The sequence below is a fragment of the Hirundo rustica genome, chromosome 1 (assembly GCF_015227805.2).
Source record: "Hirundo rustica isolate bHirRus1 chromosome 1, bHirRus1.pri.v3, whole genome shotgun sequence".
Taxonomy (NCBI): Eukaryota; Metazoa; Chordata; class Aves; order Passeriformes; family Hirundinidae; genus Hirundo; species Hirundo rustica.
Window position 1 is genome coordinate 66,901,338 of NC_053450.1, and position 18,598 is coordinate 66,919,935.

The 18,598-nt window shown below is 40.0% G+C and overlaps 1 protein-coding gene across 2 annotated transcripts in view; it reads left to right on the forward strand.

The window, feature by feature from the left end:
- Positions 1–568: 568 nt before the first annotated feature.
- Positions 569–18,598, forward strand: part of TMEM245 (transmembrane protein 245) — a 76,745-nt gene continuing 58,715 nt past the window's right edge. Inside the window, exons 1-5 of one of the 2 annotated variants that reach the window (XM_040086389.1) lie at positions 569–1,084; positions 10,428–10,545; positions 11,725–11,826; positions 12,719–12,826; positions 17,896–18,117. In XM_040086389.1, coding sequence (XP_039942323.1) covers positions 584–1,084; positions 10,428–10,545; positions 11,725–11,826; positions 12,719–12,826; positions 17,896–18,117 — 1,051 coding nt within the window. In that variant the 5' untranslated portion in view covers positions 569–583. The remainder of the gene's footprint in view (positions 1,085–10,427; positions 10,546–11,724; positions 11,827–12,718; positions 12,827–17,895; positions 18,118–18,598) is intronic. The other variant, XM_040086380.2, reaches the window with a different exon arrangement.

Genomic DNA, 18,598 nt, shown 5'->3' on the forward strand with positions numbered 1-18,598 from the left:
CCGTAGGGAGAGGAGAGTGTTCAGCGAAGCGGGACGGGGCTGCATTTCTGGGATGGGGATGAGGTTGCGCCGAGAGCCGCTGGGCTCTTCCCTGCTCCAGCCGTTGGCCGCCTTCTTCAGCGAAGGTCATGGAGGCGCTGGGGAGCCTCGGCCCGCGCTCGGCGGGGACCGGGCGGGGTCAGGGCCCCCGCACAGCCCAGCAGGTCCTGCCGGGGGTGGGGAGAGCGCGGCCGCCGCTCTCCCGGAGCAGAACTACATTTCCCAGCTCGCTTCCCGGCCGGCACCGCCCCTTTCCCGCCGGGCCGGGCGCACGCCCGGAGCCGCGCGGCGGCGGAGGCACCACAGCCCGGGGCCCCTGCGCGCCCTCGGGCACGACCGCCCCGGCCGCGCTCCGCGCCCGCCGGCGGCAGCGCCCGTGCCCGCCATGGCTGACAGCGCAGAGCCCGCGGCTCCCGACGCGGGTCCTGCCCCTGCTCCCGCCGCCGCTCCCGCCGCGGCTCCGGACGCGGGTCCCGCCGCGGCCCCTCCGGGCTCGCCGGCGCGGGAGCGGCGGGCGGGCGGCTCCCCCGGCTCGGGCGCGGCCATGCCGCGGCTGCCGCTGGGCGGCCCGGGCGGGGCGGCCGGGATGTCGCTGCCGCGGCTGGAGAAACCGATCAAGCAGGCCTTCTACAACACCGGGGCGCTGCTGTTCGCGGGGCTGTGCTGCGGCGCCGCCGTGCTCGTGTACTTCATCCTGGAGGCGTTCCTGCGGCCGCTGCTCTGGGCCGTGCTCTGCGGCACCTTCCTGCACCCCTTCAAGACCTCGCTGACGGCGCTGGGGCGGCGCTGGCTCGGCCGCCTGCATCGCTCTCGCACCCCGGTGCTGCTGGCCGCCCTCCTCCTGCCCATCTGCTTCGCCAACTACGGCGTGGAGGCGCTGGGCGAGCAGGTGCTGCGGCGGCGGCGGCTCCTGCTGCTGCTGGGTGCCGGGGGCCCGCTGCTCTACGGGCTCTACTGCCTGGGCAGCTCCCTGGGCGTGCAGCTGCTGCTGGCACAGGCCGCCCGCATCATCTGCCAGGGGCTCGACTACTTCAGCAGCCAGTGGGTGAGTGAGTGAGTGTCGGTGCTCCGCGGCCGCGCTTTAGTCATGCCCCACTTCTGGAGGTGATTCAGGCGAGTTCTTGTCCAAACGTAGAGGCTTGTTGAGGTGTAAGGTGTGTATTAAAGTGTTGTGAAAGAGCAGCATGGTTCCACAAGTGACCCGGAGTGCGGGAAGGCGCCTTAAGGCTTTTTCCTCAGTGTCCTGTGTAGGGTTTTCTTTTTCTTCTTGAGAGTATCAAACAGTGCGAGCTCAATTTGAGTGTTAAGTAGAGCTGCGTAGCTTATTAACGTTGCTGATGGTAAGGAATCCTGAGACTGACTGCTTTTCCCTGTGTTCTGTTCGGTAGGTAGGATAGTTAAAACTTCTGGCAGAACTCTTTTACACTTTGTTAGTTATAGCTGAAAATATAAAAAGTACTACATAGCAGAAGCAAATGGGTACGTGAAAGATCAGCAGATCAGTAAGTTGTACTCTTGTTAAATACTGATGTACAGCTGGCATGCAGAAATTAAGATTTCTTAATGTCAAAGACTTTTCAAAAGCTGTTCTATTTTTTAAACTAAGTATGCCCTTTCCCTAGGTAATAGTGTTCCTGTACGGGCTGACAGAGAATATTTTGACAGACTGCCTCTAGTGTGAATAGAATGGACAGGAGAATGTGTTTAGCCTCTTGGAAGTAAACACTGGAGGAAAAGATTTTCTTGACTTTATTTGGTGCTGGAAGATGTCAGCGGAAATGTGTTTCTGGTCTGTTTTGTCCTCAGAAGTATAATTAGGACTGAGTAGACAGAGATAGATTTTTCTCTTTATTAAGAAGCAAGATACTACCTTGTGTTTACATTCAGCTGAGTAGTAGAAATAGAGCATGGTCTGGTGCTAGTGGGGAGCTTCGACTTGTTGCCGCACAGATTTGCTTGGTAAGCTTAAGGGGTTTTTTTAAGAACTTTGCACTGACTTCTTTGTTTTATTTTTAACAAATCTGTAATATTGCTGCACTAACTCACATGTCTAAGTCGAGGCTTTTATTTAAAGTTTGTTAATTAAGCCACACTTAACACTGTAAATGTAAAGGTACTGAAGGAAATTGCAATTATTAAAGCTTATAACTATGGCTGTAATGGCACTGCTGGATGTCTGTGTCTGCCCAGTGCAGCCTTGTTTAGCAGTCTGATCCTTCTAGTTGGCTCTGGTGTTTCTGGTTTAACACTTGTGTTCATTGACCTGTGGTAGGATTTTAACTGCACAAAACACGGTAAGCTCCCACAACTCTTCAGACTTGAGTTCCTTGGGTAGATTTTGCGATCGTGTCGAGGTAGCTGATAGAGAGTTCCTTAAGCAAACCAGCTGCTTTCTAAGCAAGCTGTCTGTGTCTCCTTTTGGGGCCTTATAGGAGAAAAAAAATTGTGGGCTTTCCTTTGTAAATAACTGCAACTCAGCCTGGCATCGTCCGTACACTTAGCAGTGTTTTTTAGTCCAGTTTTTTTTTAATTTTGCAGTTGTTTGATGTGTAATTTCTCAGAGCTGTAGCAGGATAATTTAATTTTATCCATGCTGCTGAGGAGCCCTGAGCTGGATCAGTTAATAGTGTCAGTTTTAACTTCAGTTAAGCACTTTAAAGCCCTTTAATTGCTGTGTTATATTGCAGGACTCTATTTGCATGCATATGTTCTGCTTGTTAGCTGCACAGGAATTTGGGTATTACAAGTTGGTTTCTCCATTGTACTGTTCTTCTCTGGCCTCTGAATCCTCCATGGTTCCTTCTGTATGCACGATTGTCTTCTCCCTTTCTGATTCCCTCTCCTGTACTAGAGAAGTGAGTGGATGCCTATCATTAGAATTACAGGGATTTGGAATAATGATTTGTTATTCTCTAACTAAAGGTATTTTGATGGTATCTACTAGGTCGTGATACTGAGACAGAAATACTTCTCTTAAGTTCTAGAAAAAAAGAAAGTTCTTTAAATGCAGTAATTGTGTGTGACAATGACATGATAAGGTGTATCTTGGCACCAGTATATTAAGGAGCTTTCCTGTCCTGCTGTCCTCAAATCTGGCAAAGCCATTCCCTGGCATTGATGAGTCAAGATTCAGAAGTGCCTATGTTCCCATCCCTGGTTCTTGAGTCACACTTGCTGTTCAGGAATTTGGGTACCTCCTTGACTGGATTGTTTGATAGCTGATTGCAAAACACAGCATTTGGAGAACAAGTTCAAGATCTTAGGCTAGTCTACAAACATCGTGTTCCCACGGTCTCCTTTTCTTTCCCTCCAGGCTTTATAATCTTTGAAGAAGCTTGCTCAAAAAGTGTAGTGGGCTGCTGGGCCTTAAATTACAGGCTGGTTAAAAATTCCAGATGGAGTTCCTTGTTCTGACTCCAGCCTTCTCTTGGTTATTTGCAGAATTCTTATGCAGAGGGCCCTGCACAAACAACAGTTTCATATTATAGGGAAGGGGAGTGTTTTTCTCTATAGTTTTTTTATTGGAAAGGATGGAAATTTGTCCTACATGCTTTTGGGCTGCAGCAGTTTCACTAGTTTTGCAGGAACCATGCCTGTGACCAGCACTGCATCTAAAAACCAAACTCTTTTTTGCTTTGTGGCAAGAGTTCAAACTACTTTAGGCTGATGTTTTACACTTAGGTTAATATATATCCAATGCCAGCTATTCATCTTTTTTATTTAGAAGAAGAATTTACATGCTCGTATTTATTTGCAAAACAGATAGTTTGTAGATCCCCACAGATGTAAAGAATTATACGGCTGCTCTATGTTGGCTGTGAGGTTCGTCTTAGTAAATTAAATTTGATGTAATCATAATGAGCAGGATTTTCAGTACTGAACTTGATTACAGGGCTGTCAAAATCCTTCTCTCTGGCCGGTCTGTCTTCCTTGGTTTGTCTCAGGTTATTGGTCAGGCTCACAACTGTATAGTCACATGTGTGTCAGTGTATTTTTATATCTCTGACTGTACGGGGTACAATTCGTGTTGTTCTGGGGGTTTCCATGTGGTTAGAGCACTTAATCAACTTTATCCCAGGGTGCTGGGCAGATCTGGAAATGCCAGTGCCCACCCTTGCCGTGATTGCTGTACTGCAGTATTGTCAGAGTACATGTTATCTGTTTTGATTGGTGTACTGTCTGCTCCCCATCAGGGATTCTGTGAAAGGAAAACCTCTGTGTTGGCATTAAATGTCCGGAGTCCCCAAGCAGCCCTTGCAAACTGAAGTTCTCCAAGCATCCTTCATGGCAAACGCTTTGGGTCCCATGCTCTGAGGTGTTCACCTTCCACAGTCCTACTGAATATCACCTGTGGGGGCAAAATGTTTTGTTCAGTTCACCTGATGGGGCAATTTCCCTTCTAGTAAAGGAAAGGGCACTGTTCCGATTTTTAATGAGCTTACAATTTCTGTTTCTTTAAGAATTTAGGGTAGGTGGGCTTTTTTTTTTCTTCCCTTTCTTCTTAGAGCGGGCTTGCAGGTTTTTAAAACTTGCCCACCATAAAAAAAACCCCAAAACCAAAATGAACACCTGAACAAGCTCTTAAGTATTCTTTCTCCTGTCTGTAATCCTTTATTATTATGGTATCCTGGCTTATAAATCATAAAGCCAAGTATTGACTGTAAATACATCTTACCAAAACCACAGATTTTGGTTTGTTTTCACAGCTTTGCTTGGGTAGAGATAAACTGTATAGAAACCATGTGTGGCCTATTTGAAAACAAGATGGGGAGAGGCAGGGAAAGTCTGGGGTGCTGATAGTGTTTTCTTTTCTACTGTTGTTTTTCCCTTCCACACCCACCCTCAGTTGTGGAAGAGCCTGCAGTGAGATGCTTTTCTTGTAGAAACTGAGGAGCTTGTTCTGGTTTCTATGGAGGAACTACAGGCTCAAAGCTGGCACTAACCTAAAGCCTAGTGATATATGCTCCATAATATTAGTTATTTATTGGTATTTACATGTATTGGTTCAACACTATGGTGTTTCTTTTTCCAGCGCCTCTTAAAGGGATGATCATTATGGAACTGTCCAGCAAAATTTTAACTGTGCTCTATATAATAAGAGTAGAAGGTGAAGAAATTGTGTGTGTTGGGGAGCCATCTCTTGCAAAAGTGTTACCATGAAGTATGTCAGAGGAATGGTGCTCTGTCTGCAGGGAAAGAATTTGATATGCTCTGGGAAACATCTTTTTGCAAGAGAATCTTGATAAATTTGATTTCTGAATAGCGTTTTTATTACGAGTTTTTCATAAGCAGCTTTTGTATTAAGACAGAAAAGTGAACTAAAGGAGAAGTATTCTCAATATCTATTGCTGCAGTCTTCTGGATATCTTAGATTTTAATTTTTTTTTCTTAAATTCAGTGTCAGACATGTCGCAGGATACATTGAAAATAAGTTTTGGCCCATGTGTGGCTGTGTTGATTTTGATGGTCAGTTCCTTCCTGCCCCAGGGTTCTAGTTAGAAGTTCATACTTTCATCCCTTCAAAAAGGGCTGATCTCACTCAACACCATGTTTCTGTTTCATGTGGTTTAGAAGTCTGTGTTTTTAAAGCCAAAAGTACCAACATGGATATATGTCACATTTGGGGGTTCTAGAAGAAGCAAAATGGGCAGACTGTTCTAGGCCTTTGGACTTGGGACAAGGAATAACTTACTTGTGTTCACTTAGAACCTGCTTTAGGTAAATGAAGGCTTCTGAAGTAAAGGGAGGAGGTGGTTGTCTGTGCTCTGAGGTGAAGAATAGTTTTACATGTGTGATTAGTTGGAGTTTGGGTATTTTCTCACATGTTTGATAAAGGCTGTCTCCATGCTAAAGGACAGGCAGTTGCACAACTTATTCTGCACATTATGGAATGTTTCCTCTTGTGTACTAATGAAAATGCACTAAAGGTACATTAAATTAATTTTGGTACTGGAAACTGGAGTCAAAATGACATTTTCACAATTTATCACCTGCCTCCTCATTAACATCTTTTATATTGTTTAGAAAACCATTTTCAAATGAAGAGGCAAATGACAAAAACATAGTTTGGTTTTTAGCTATGCATGTAATGCCTTGTGTTGCTTCATTTTTCAAGTCCAACATTCTTCTGCTCGGCGTTTGTGGTAGGTTCATTTTCCTTTGTCAGCCTGCATTACCACTGAGGAGGGAGATGTAGAAATAGTGAACTTGGTGTCATAAGATCACTCTTTAAACCATCTTCGCTCTGCGGTGCTGTTTTAAAAGTTTGCAAAAGTGCTGTGTAAATGCTTGGTCAGTGTTTTCAGTGATTTTTTATTTTGAGAAAAACTAATGAAAAATCTGTCTTTCCAAATGAAAATTTTGTTTTAAAATATTAAAGGGAGCTGATGAGGTAGTTTTGTTGGGTTTTTTTGTTTGTTTGTTCGAAACACTGAGACTGGAAAATAGAAAGCAATTTGAATTAGATCTGTAGTTCCATCAAACAGTTTTAAATTTAAAGCTCAGTTAAAATCCCCCAAACAAACCAAAACATAAACCAAACTCTGAAAAATATTGCTGGATGATTTCTAAGTGGGAAAGAGCAGCCAGAGAAAAAACATCATATCAAAGTGGTCAGGGGAGGGGGTAGAGCTACTATTAGAAAAGGAAGGAGTTCAGACGCTCAGTTTTGTAGGTGCTGACTTGTTAAAAACTGAAAGATGTTGGCAGGGCGTATATCAAAATAAGTAGCTGTTGGTTCATCCTCTGAGTCTTCACTGTTGTGTTTACTTGTGGGGTGGTTCATGGAACATCCTGAGTTGGAAGGATCACTGAAGTCCCACTCCTGGCCCTACACAGGACCACCCCAAGAATCACACCATGTGCCTCAGAAGGCACATGAAGGAAGTGGGAAGTGTGTTTGCTGCTGGATGTTGAGGTGTCGGGGCAGCATTCCAAGGAAGACTAAATCATTCTAACAGCTTTGCTATCTTCTACAGTGGGAAGCTCTTCTTGCTTTTTCCACTTCTGACATATGCTTCTGTTGCCCTGTTGTTGGTGCCTGTCATATTTCTGTGAGCCTGTTTTGCTATAACTGAATTGCAGGTAATTTTTTTGTGAGCTGAGGGAGCTTGAGCTGGCTGGATGAATGTCGAAGCTGTTGTGCAGAAGAGGTGGGACTGCCCAGCTGGCAGTAGGAGACCATGAATTGCCACTTTCAGTAGCAGTGAACTATTGAATGTGCTCATCTGCAAAACCTTCCCCTTAGAGATTAGCTTGTTGATAGGAAAAAAGGGAGAGAACAGTGTAAATACAAAGAATTGTACTCTCCAATATACATCAGTATAAATGTTGTCAAAAGTTGAGTAATAAGAGCTTGTTCTTGAAAAATGAGGCCAAAGCCAAAAAGAGTGGCTCAGATTTTCAAACTGTTCAGCTTTAGTAGGAAGAGAAACCAAACTTTCAGTGATGTTGATGATAGTTCATGCTGATAAGCCCTAGACTTTCCAGCACTGAAATTTCAAAGAAAACCACTGAAGCGGATGCTTGAGTTTAACATAAAAGCTACATCTTTCTATGGTGTAATTTTGTGTCCAGTTGGCAATTTATGGAGAACTGAAGCCCTTTGTAGTTACCTTAAACACCTCTAAATCATCCTCTTAAATTTACCACTTTACTATAGAAATGGATGCTAAAATCCAAGAAGTTACTCAGCAGTCTTAGCACTATTTATTCAGAAAAGCTTTACGTGTCTAAAGGGAAAGCAACACTCTGTTCAGTTTGTGAGAGATGTTCCAAAATGAGGAGATGTGAAAAATAAGGTCTTTTCTGTCTGTTAAGACAGCGAAGATAGGTGAGGGAGGGAAGAAGAGCAGCTAGCAGGATTAAACTATCCCAAAGTCATTTTATATGGAAGTTGTACATGTCTGTGAATAATAATTGTGATTGAGTGGTGATTTAAAATCTCAGAGTATGTGGTGAAAGTTAGGCATCTGCAATTGATTTCAGCTTGATACAATAGTTGATGATAACTAATGCATTCTGCAAAATCTGAAGTGTATGTATTAGTTACCTGGTTAACTGTACACTCTTCCAAATCAAATTTATAGGCATTTTGGCTTAGCATGGGATATTACCAATTACAGTTTCAGTGCAGTAATTGCAGTAGTTTAATTTCAGTGAAAGTAGGCGGTCTTTCATTCTTTAATTATGTCAGTTCTTGAGAATGACATATAATAGTAGAGAGACTATTAATATTCTCCAAGCTTTTCAAGCCAAAACCTTTGGAGACCATCCAGAAGAACAATGGGAAGGATTATGTAACATGCTTTTAAAGGGTTAAAGGGGGGAAAAAAAAAAAGATATGCTGTTGCCAAGTTAGTATGGGATGAAATCCTGATCCATGTCAGTCAAAGTTAATTTGGTTTGTCACTTGCTTTCAGCTGTGAACTGCTGGACATAGGCTACCCTAATTCCGGTGTGCTGGTCCTTGCAGTGTAAGGATGTGCTTAGCCATAACATTAACCAATAAAGAGCTGATTATTCCTTGTATCACTGAAATTAAACTTCTTGCCCCAGTCAGTTGACTACACAGGTCTCTTTACAGAGCTTCAGGAAGGTTATTGTTTGAAAGAGGGTGACTGATTTAAAAGTAAGATATTTCTCTATGTTCAGTAGAAATAAATACTTGGGTCATTTGCTAAGCTTTTAGAAATGAGAACTGATAAATTATTTTAACTTCAAGCACAAAAAAATTGTTAAATACATAAACCCTATAATATTCGGCTTCATGCCTGACTAAAAGCAGTGCAATCTGTTTTGCTTTGTTGGCTGTTAAACATAGGCTTATACCCTGTTAGCCTCTGAATTTTGGCTTGTTTTTAACAGAAAGTTTCCATTACTGAATGTGCCAAGTCTCCTGTTTGTAATTTATCATTAAATTTAAAAGCTGAAGGGAAAATCATCTTGTAACTGGAACATTCATCATAAAAAGATGCTGTGTGGCTGATGTTAGGGAGTAGGATAGTGTCTTTGTGATGAGTTATCTCTTGCAGTTAGAGCTGCACTGTAAAGTGCCTTATGAGTGAATTTATGTTTCAAACCTATTCTGTTAAAGGAGTGCTAGTGTGCATTTCTGGTGAAAATTTTTGTTCACTTGATGTCCATGGGTTGTGTTAAACATTTGAGTCCACGCTTGGCCGTAAGCATTTTGGAACTCTGTTGAGGCAAAAGTAGAGATAAGTGAAAAGTTGGAGTCATCTGCTTGGATGAGAAGTATTAGTGTGCAAAGGGTAGGTATACCTTTGTTCACATATTGTAAGTGATTTTAAATTACCTTGCATATGCAGTCGTTCCCTCTGAAGTTATTAAGGACCGTCACTCACTGCTTGTTTGCTCAGTTCAGTACAGCTAAGATTTCCTCTCCACCAATCAGATAGGTAGCAGTAGTCACACAAACCTGCTTTTCACAAAGACTTGCATTTTCAGCGTGAGTTGTATAGTGCAGAGTAAAGATGAAAACTCTTCTGGTGTGTTCTGCCTAATTACTTCTTCCATGTCTCTGCCTGTGCATTCTTTCTTCTTACAGTGACGTCTGATTCAGTAAATGCTGTTAATAGAAATTCTATTCAAACTTCATTGGGATTCATGGATTTATAAGTGTAAATTTGAAGGTGTACTTAACTGGTAATGGATACGGAATGTTCATTGAATTTGAGCCAGAAATGTCTTCAGTCACTTACTTTAAGAATGAAATGCTGGGTTTTAATTTTTTTACAGGTTTTAGTACTTCTTTTATTTCACACCCTGTCCTGACTACCAACTTTTCACTTCCTGTTGTCTCTTCTGGTTCCTGCTTCCTTCTTCTTTCTTTTCAGGGTTTTCGAGCTCAAATCCATCATCTCAAGATTCTTAACTCCATATCTGTATTGCTATTTGTCTGATGAGTAGAGTAGTAGAAAGGAGTTAGAAGCAGCAAACCCAAGTTGTCACTGACATCTTCCTGTCCTTGTTTTTTTTAGCTAAAAAACTGAAAAAAATTACATGTCACATGTCGCAAAAAGGCATCTGTTTTGTGAACCAACACCACTGAGGATCAGCAGTTTTCATTGTGCTTCCTAATGGCTTCTTTGGCTTAAGCTCGCTTTTGTCTTCTTTGGACTGACACACAGGAGCTGGCAAGCTGCTCCGTGCTGGAATGAGCGCTGCTGTGCTGGCCAGCTCTGTCTCCCCGAGGCCACGTAGGTGCTGCTGCCGAACTCTCATACTAATTGAAATGTGGGCTTCTTAGAGACTTACAAGCTGGCTTCAGGCAGTTATGGGTTTCTGCATGAGTGGACACACATACATGAGTACGGTAGAGCTCTCTTTTGATGTATGTATACATACCTATGTGTATCTTTTTCTTAAAGATATGGACACTGGTAGTTGGTTACCTGCTGATGGTTTCATTCAAGTGGAATATAAGCACTGAACGCTACTTAAAAGCAGTGTCTGTTCCCGTCTGGATTATGCTGCTCTTTCACTTAGGTGAGTAACAAGAAGTTATTATCCTGATAACTGAGGGTTCTGTCAACAAAGCTCCTCCCATGCTCTTCTGCTAAATCTGTGAAATAGTCTGAGCTGAAATGCAAGCTGTTCTGTCTGCTCAGTAATTCTGGCTGGATGTGTCCAGAAGGGATCATTGGAGGAAGGAATGGGAAGCCATCAAGATGCTGAGCAACACCTTCTGCTCCTCTTGCCTAATTTGTCCTTCCCGTGGTTTTTCCTTATTTGCTTTGCAGACAGGGTACTTTGTGACAATGAGGAAGGGCTGGGGTCACATGAGGCTGGCTTTAGAATTTAATTTGTGATATTTTACTGAAAGTCTGCTGTTAACCGAGGCTGCAGCTGCAAAATATGTTTAATAGTAGTAGCAGAAGCAAAAAAAAAAAAAAAAAAAAATTCAGTAGTCAACAAGCACATCAGGATGACATCAGAAGTATAGGATACGTTTGCCAGTAATCCATATAATCTGTTTATACAAATAAAAGTTTGTAATAATCTTTTAGACTTATGTCACACATTTAATATATAATAGATTATCACCTTATGTTCTCATATCAGAGTTTATGGTGGAAGGATCATGCAATTAATAGAGGGCAAACATGACAGAAGGTTTCACATGTACTTAATGATTTACTTTACTTTAGCACCAGGTTTCAAGGGTTTTTCTGACTATGTGGGGGTGCTTCCCTGAGGTTTAAGCTATATGGAATGGCTTTGCACTTGCTTAAATTTTGACAGTCTTGTATTTACTGGAAGTGCAGGCTGAATAGGCAAAATCCAAGAAAAATCCCATTCTTTGGAGAGCTAACATAAATACATATTTTTTGGGGGGGGAACATGACTTTTCTGATATCAGAAATGTTTTGATTTTGTGTGTATTTTCATGTGATTTTGAATGTTGTTTTTAAAATTGTTCTCTGTATCAACATAATGTCACTGAAGTTAGGAACGGTAACAACTTGTTTTGTTCATTGAGAAACTTGTTCATGTTTGTTTTCTGTTTTTTCTTTTCTTTTTCATAAAAAGAAAGCCTGTTTCTTTTTATGACTTCTTTGTTTTTTGGTTGGTGTGCTGCCTTTCTTGGTTTTCCTAAATATAGCATTTATTAATGGTGTAATTTTTCTTATTTAAAAAAAAAAAAATCCCAACACTGTCTTTCAGCTTCTGTGGCAGGTTCCTGGAGAATTCCTGTATTTCTGGTTATAGTTGTTCTGATGACAGTAGGCATGTTGCATGAACAGCAGAATGGAAAGGAGTCTTCTGGTAAGGAAAAGTCACTGTTTCTTTTATTGCTGGAGGCAAAAATTCACTTAAGTCACATAAAACAATGTGGGCTGTATCCCTGTAAATTCAATTGCATATGGATTACAAGAATTTGCTATGGGATGTTTAGTGAGTTTCAAAGTGGTTTACTCATGATGGAGTGAATCTTGGATTCAGAATCATTCAGAAAATGATTACTGTGAACTGATGTTTCTTTTCCATGGTAAAGGAGCGAGTCATTATTAAGCCAAATCCTTGAGTTTGTGGATTTCAAGATGTAATTTCAGGCATGAAGGTAGCCAAGGATGTTTGAAGTCACAGGCTAATTTTGTAAGAAATGGGTTTTAGTGGATCCTATAACACTGAGTATGAGAAAAACCAAGACAACTCCATCCAGCAAGTTTCTGATATCCAGTCATTTGTTTTTAAAGTAGTTTCTTAAAAATATGTTTTGGGTTTAGTTTTTGAGAATAGTTTTTTTCTGTTTCAAATTAGTTTTGAAGATAGCAAAGGCATCATATAATCCTGATGAAGGAAACCTTTTTCCTGTCTGGCTGTTTGGTTGGTTAGTAAAGTTGATTAACTGGTATAAATTTTTTTAAATAATCAGACTGCCAGCAACTGTGAATGTCTTGGTTGGCAGCAGTTCATTATCAAGAAAAACACTAAGCAAATAAATGATTTTGAGTTTTGGCTGCAGGTGTATTGTAATACTGAAATGAATAGCACTCATTCCTGTTTCATCGTATTGACTACATATAATATATAAATGCTAACAGTGTCTATCCATATAATTTCTGCTGCCTGACAGCTCCAGTGAATATCTAACACCAAATGAAACATTTTAAGACTTAAGCTTTTTGTTCCTTACATACACATATATATTTTACAGGGGCAGAGCTTCCTGGTCAGATGATTTCCATTGCTGCTTCAACAATTGCCATGGCAATTTCAATGACAGAAGATGAGGCCAATAATGAACATTCCTCCCAACCCTCAGGTGACTGAATACTCTGTAAGAAACATTTGAATTTGCTCTAAAGGCATGAAACTGGAGGGAATTCAGAAAAAAAAATCAAAGTAGTCTGTAACCCCTTCATTTTGTCCAAAATAGTGTCCAAATTGTGAATCAGGTTTATCTGTTTAAAAAAAATGTCAAGAAGATGCAGTATAAAAGCTGTGTAGGAAAGGATCGTTTATGTCACTATTGAAGGCTTGACTAGAAGGGTTTATTGTTCAGGGTTGTGGGGTTTTTGTTGTTGTTTGTTTTTGTTTTTTGGTGGTGTTGGTTTTTTTGTTTTTTTGTGGTGGTTTGGGTTTTTTTTTTTTTTTAGAATGAAGGTGTGATTTCCCCCCCCCACCCCCTTCTTCATTATTAATTATTTTAATTTTCCTAGTGTTTTGATTTGTTGGCAGTTACATGTTATATAGGTGGATTTCTGGAGCAGGTATAGACAAACTGGAGGAATTTTTGTGTGCATTGCAGTGAGAAAAAAGCCCACCTCTTTAAATATGGCATGCTCAAAGTCCTTCCTGTAGAGACTTTACTTGAGTTTGTAGCTTGAGTCGCATGGTACTTTCAGTTGGAACAACACAATTGGCTTAAAAGAGTTCTGACAAAGTGTTTAGACATCCATCGTGATTTTGAACTTGACCATAATTTTTTTTTTTTGGTAGGTCTTTGATGAAATGTGATATTAGAAAATTAAGCTATTATTAAATTACGTGCATTTCCTGCAAACCAAACTAAAGAGATTTGACAGAACGTGACCTTGACAGAATATGAGCTTCTAAAACTAAAAAATCTACTTTAAAACTTCTGAATCTAAAACCAGCAGCTTTAGACAACCTTGTTTTTCAGCATTTTACATTACTATCATCAATATAAACATAGAAACCTATGGAATTATGTCCTGAAATTTGAGATCAGGGCATTATGGTGACAGTTCTCTTGTACTTCTGTGTCTAATCTTTATTTTGGAAATGAGATTTTTTTTTTTTTTTGAGCTGAGTTTTGTAATCTGGAAAAGTAACAGATGCCCACAAATGGGCTATGTAAGTGGCTGTATTCTTTTGTTGATATTATTTTGATTTACTAGTTCTTATTTTTTCACTTCTTTAAGACAGTTTTCCTTCTGTTTTCAAGAAGAGATAACTATAGCAGTTTTTCAAAGGTCTTTTATATCTTTCATGGTTTTTTGACTTCTCTTGAAACAGCTAACAGGATGAGGGTTTTTTTGTCTTGTGAATTGTGTTGTTTTTCTTCACAGCAGAAAAACACCCCACCCAAATATGGAGTTTTCTTTAACTCCTAATAACAGTTAAAATAATTTTCCAACAATCTGGTAAAAATTAGTATTCTATTCTGTAATATATTAAACAATTTTGTCCATCTTTGGTTTGGATCTTTTGTGAATGATGATTAAACATTTTTCTTATACAGCAGTTTTACCTACAGGCTTAAAAACTTACAGCTTTTTTGGTTTTCTTGATACTGTACTGAATCCATTACAGAACAACCGGGCTTAAAATTGTTTATTTAAAGACCATGAGGGGGTATAAGCTTTGTTGATATTAGGTATTTTTTTCTGAACACTCATGTTTTTCCATATTTTGTTGTTGAATACTGGTATTTAGTACTGGGGGTGAGGAGTTTAAGGATACCATTTCAGGTGTCTAAGTGGTTCTTTCTGGTTTTCAACAGTTTCCAGTGTACACAGCAAAGAAGTCTGCAATTTCAGAAGCAGATACCACTGCAGTACTTTGTAGGCAAGATTCTGTTGTCTTACTGGCTTTGGATATGATAGATACTAAAATCCTTAAGTGAAGTCAAGGCTCTCAGACTCGCTTTTGCCTTCACTTCTTTGTTTTCTAAGAAAATAAGTGTAAGAAATAATTTTTGCATGAAATTACAGAAAGATGTGGTTCTTCATGACGGGATACCGTCATCCTGATGTTCTGAGCACTTCTTCGTTAATAGTAATAAAATTACTGTGTTTCTAATTTATGCCCCGCTTAGAGATACAGACACCTGCCTTTCTGTTTGTGTTACTATTTCTTTGTCTTCTCCCTGGGGAGTAGAATAATTCAAGCTTCTGTGTCAGCAAGAAATTGACATGACAGAGAACATATTGTGTAATGAAAAGAACAGGTCTTAATAAGACAGCCTGGAAAATTTGCTTTTTTTAAAATTTTTTCTGTTCAAAGAAGTAACATTCATTCTGATTTTGCTAGAATTTTTTCCTGTATTGTGCTGTTTATAGACTGTCATGCTTTCCTTAGCTGGAAGATAGAAAGAAAGGTGATTTCAGGTTTCATCTCTTAAAATGTTATGAGGCACACTAAATGGGATTTTACAGAAACCAAAGTTACTCAGAATCACTGTACTGACAGTTCTTTTTTTCTGTGTGTGTTGACAAGGCAGTCACGCCTTGGTTTGCAGAGCATATCTTGCCAGCAGAAGGTGACTGTTTTCATTTGCAATTTTGGTTCTTTTCTGGGTGGATCAGCTTTATGAACTGGTTTATGAGAGTCATCTAAATGGCAGTTCTGATGCAGGCCTGTGTTTGTCAAGAGAATACTGGGTCATTGGTAGTGACAATTTAGTTTTGCTTAAAAGTGCTGGGGAACTGTATTCTGAAAAAGCTTTTTTTGCCTTGAAATCCCTTAGAAGTTTTTCCTGTATTTCCTCCTTTTTTTTTCCTTTTTTTTCCTTTTTTCTTCCCTTTTTCCCCAGTTTTTCTTTTTTTTTTTTCTTTTTTACACCCTCGTCTTTCTCCATCTGTTTTGTGTTCTATGTACAGTCTGCTTACAGGGAAACTCTAAGAAATAATGCTGTTTAATTGTTACTGCTTTTAACGTTACTGTTATTTAATCAAATATTTCTTTGTTGCAAAAATATGTCAATCAAATTTTTCATTACTAAAAGAAGGAATGTTCTCTTTTATTTCCTAAAGGTGACTCTACTAAGGAGTTTTTGGGCAAAAAATATTTAAAAACTTAGGCATAGACTTCAGCTAACTATTCTGGTTTTGCTTTTAGTGCTTCCTTTTGTTTGATAAATATTTGAGTTTCTGCTTGTTGTATCGTTACTTCTTACATTGATTATATTAATTTTGGAGCAAAACAGTGAGAAGTGTTGAATAAATTGAAGGGGAGAATTCTTTATTATGGGTACACTGCTTTCAAATTTGTGTTCCTTTGTGCATCCATTTCTTTCTGTTAGTACTCTTCTGCTTTATTACGTATAGACTGAGAAGTACAGGGGTATCATAGATCCTCTTCCATATGACAAACATACCTTGTCTTTTTAGGAGAATTTCTGTTTGCAGGTAACTTTTTCTCTCCCCTTACAAAAAAAGTTTGTGGTTTGTGTAGTAGGGCTGGCCATCATCCCATTGATATTGCACAGTGATTTGCCAAGAACCTTCCCTCCTGAAGCTTATGCTGTGCTCAGCTGGTTGCAGAATTCCTTCTTCCAGGTTGCATGCCATAGTTCCTTTGTGAATATTCTGAAGTTCCGCCAAATACATAATCAGTAACCAGCTGATGTTTCTATCATCATCCCAGTGTCAGCCCCAGCTGGGTGAATCCATTGGTTGGCATTGTTGTCTTGGTGTGGTGGGGATGTGTCCGTAATCTGTCAAAGTAGTTCCACTTACCTGTAGAGCACCAGTGCAGATGTCTGCAACAAAAGAGGAGTGTTATCTGCTGTGTGAGGATGCAGTTTGTCCCTTACTGCGACTGTTTGACAAATGAGTCTTGCCTTTTTGAACATTTTAGCTGTCATGCTTTAGGCCAGAAATGGCTTTAGTGACACACTGCAGCTAAAAACATGTGTGTGGAACACGAGGTGTTGGACTGCTGTGCGTGTAGTATGTTATAGTACAGTTTTCATGCAGTTTTTCTTCGTGGGAGAAGATGTGTCTGTGACACAAGTCCAGTGAAAGAGTTGTGTTCATCATTTTCCAGGTGTGGGGTATGTACCAGTGTATTAAATTGCCTTTTATGCTTCAGCACGGAGTAATTTCTCAGGTTTTCCTGTGCGTGCGCGTTCCTCCACTATGGCTGCAGACTTTTCTCAAGTAGTGATGTCTGTGAAATGTGTGCATTTTGACAGCAGCACAGAGCCTCAGTATAAGTTAATACTGGGGTTCTCAGGGAGAGATTTGACATGGAGTGGCTGAAGATGGATTTAGTGCCATACAGCAACAGAAAAGATTAAATAAATAAATAAATAGCCGTGTTCTGCATCCAAGAATTTTAATTTGAACATAATATTTTTACATGAAAAGACTATTGTTTATGTATAGGGTCTTTTACACATCACATTTACATTTTTGAATTTAGTTTCTTGTGTGCTAACTTATGAGTGAGGGGCTGACAAAATTTCTTATCCACTAACTTTTGCTTGATGTTACTAATACTTGTTACACAGAGCAAGGAATTTAGGATGACAGTGTTAGTGCTCCCGTGTTTGTGTTGTGAGTGATCTGGCAAAGTAGTAGTGAGACAACTGCAGGATACAAGCTTTCTCTTCGATGTATAGTCTATATTTTTTGTTCTGTTTAAATGAGTTTTGAGCAAATCTCAGATTCCTTTTTGAGCACTTGAATTAAAGGGAAGTGAAAGATTTAAGACTTCAGATTTCTCCTAGAAGTTAATTATATTTTGTGTTCTTCTTGGTTCTATGGTTCTTTGACAAAACATATTTGGCTTGTAATTTAACTGCAGTGACAGGAGCCTTCTTAGAGGCTGTAGCAACTCTTCATTTCTCCTCCTCTCAGTATTGTTTGGCATGATGATGGAGGGTGTGGGAGAGTTTATACAGCCTTGTTCTAGCTTTTCAAAATGCAGATCAGTGCCAAGGCTGCCTCAGTCTTTTAGAGAAATTAAAAGAAAAAAAAACAACCCCAAAACAAATGACAAAACCTCAGCCTTCTGCTGCTGTCCCCTCCTTCACCCCCACCTTCCAAAAAAAAAGCAGTAATTTGGGAATAGGGAACATACTCTATTTTTTGGTGAATATTAAAGTGATAATTTCCATTTGTTTGCATGTGTTTGTTTTAGGAGCAACAGCAGAAGGTGATCAGCCTCCTCCGCGAGCTTCATCGTCTTTCAGCTCTTCCTCTTCAACATCTTCTGGGAACAGACAAAGACCTGAGATAGCATCTTTTCTTAGAAGAAAGAAAACTAGTGATATTTACTTTGTTACTCTTGTGTGGGCTATTGTCATTGTTCAGATCTGGCTAAATTTTTGGATTGTGCAGCTATTGCCAGTGCCTTTTGCAGGTAATAATCCAATTACTAGAAATGTTTGGCATCATGTTAAATAAAATAGGAGAAAAGGCTTGTAGGCTTGTATGAGTTTTATTTAAAACATTTTCAAGTCTTGTCACAACAAAATGAGCTGTAGCTTCAAAAAGGAGGATTGATGTGCACTTCTCTATTACCATGTAGTGGACAACTCCATTAAATTGCTTTGTCTATTGACTGTTGTAGTTACCTGAAGTAATATAGTACCATACATTACGTAGTAAGAATACTTCTGGTTTAGACTATTTAGTTTTTCATCCTCCTGATGCCAATTCTTTCATATTTTTGCACCTATAAATGAAGAATATTTTAGCTGTTACTCAGTAGTGAAGTAGAGCTCATGTTAACTTTTAATTTCTGTAAAAAATGGGTTGCTAGGCTCTGTGGACAAGTCCATGAGATAAATTTTGTTCCAATTTTAGTTCTGAGGTTAATTAGCTTTGTTGCTTCACATCCA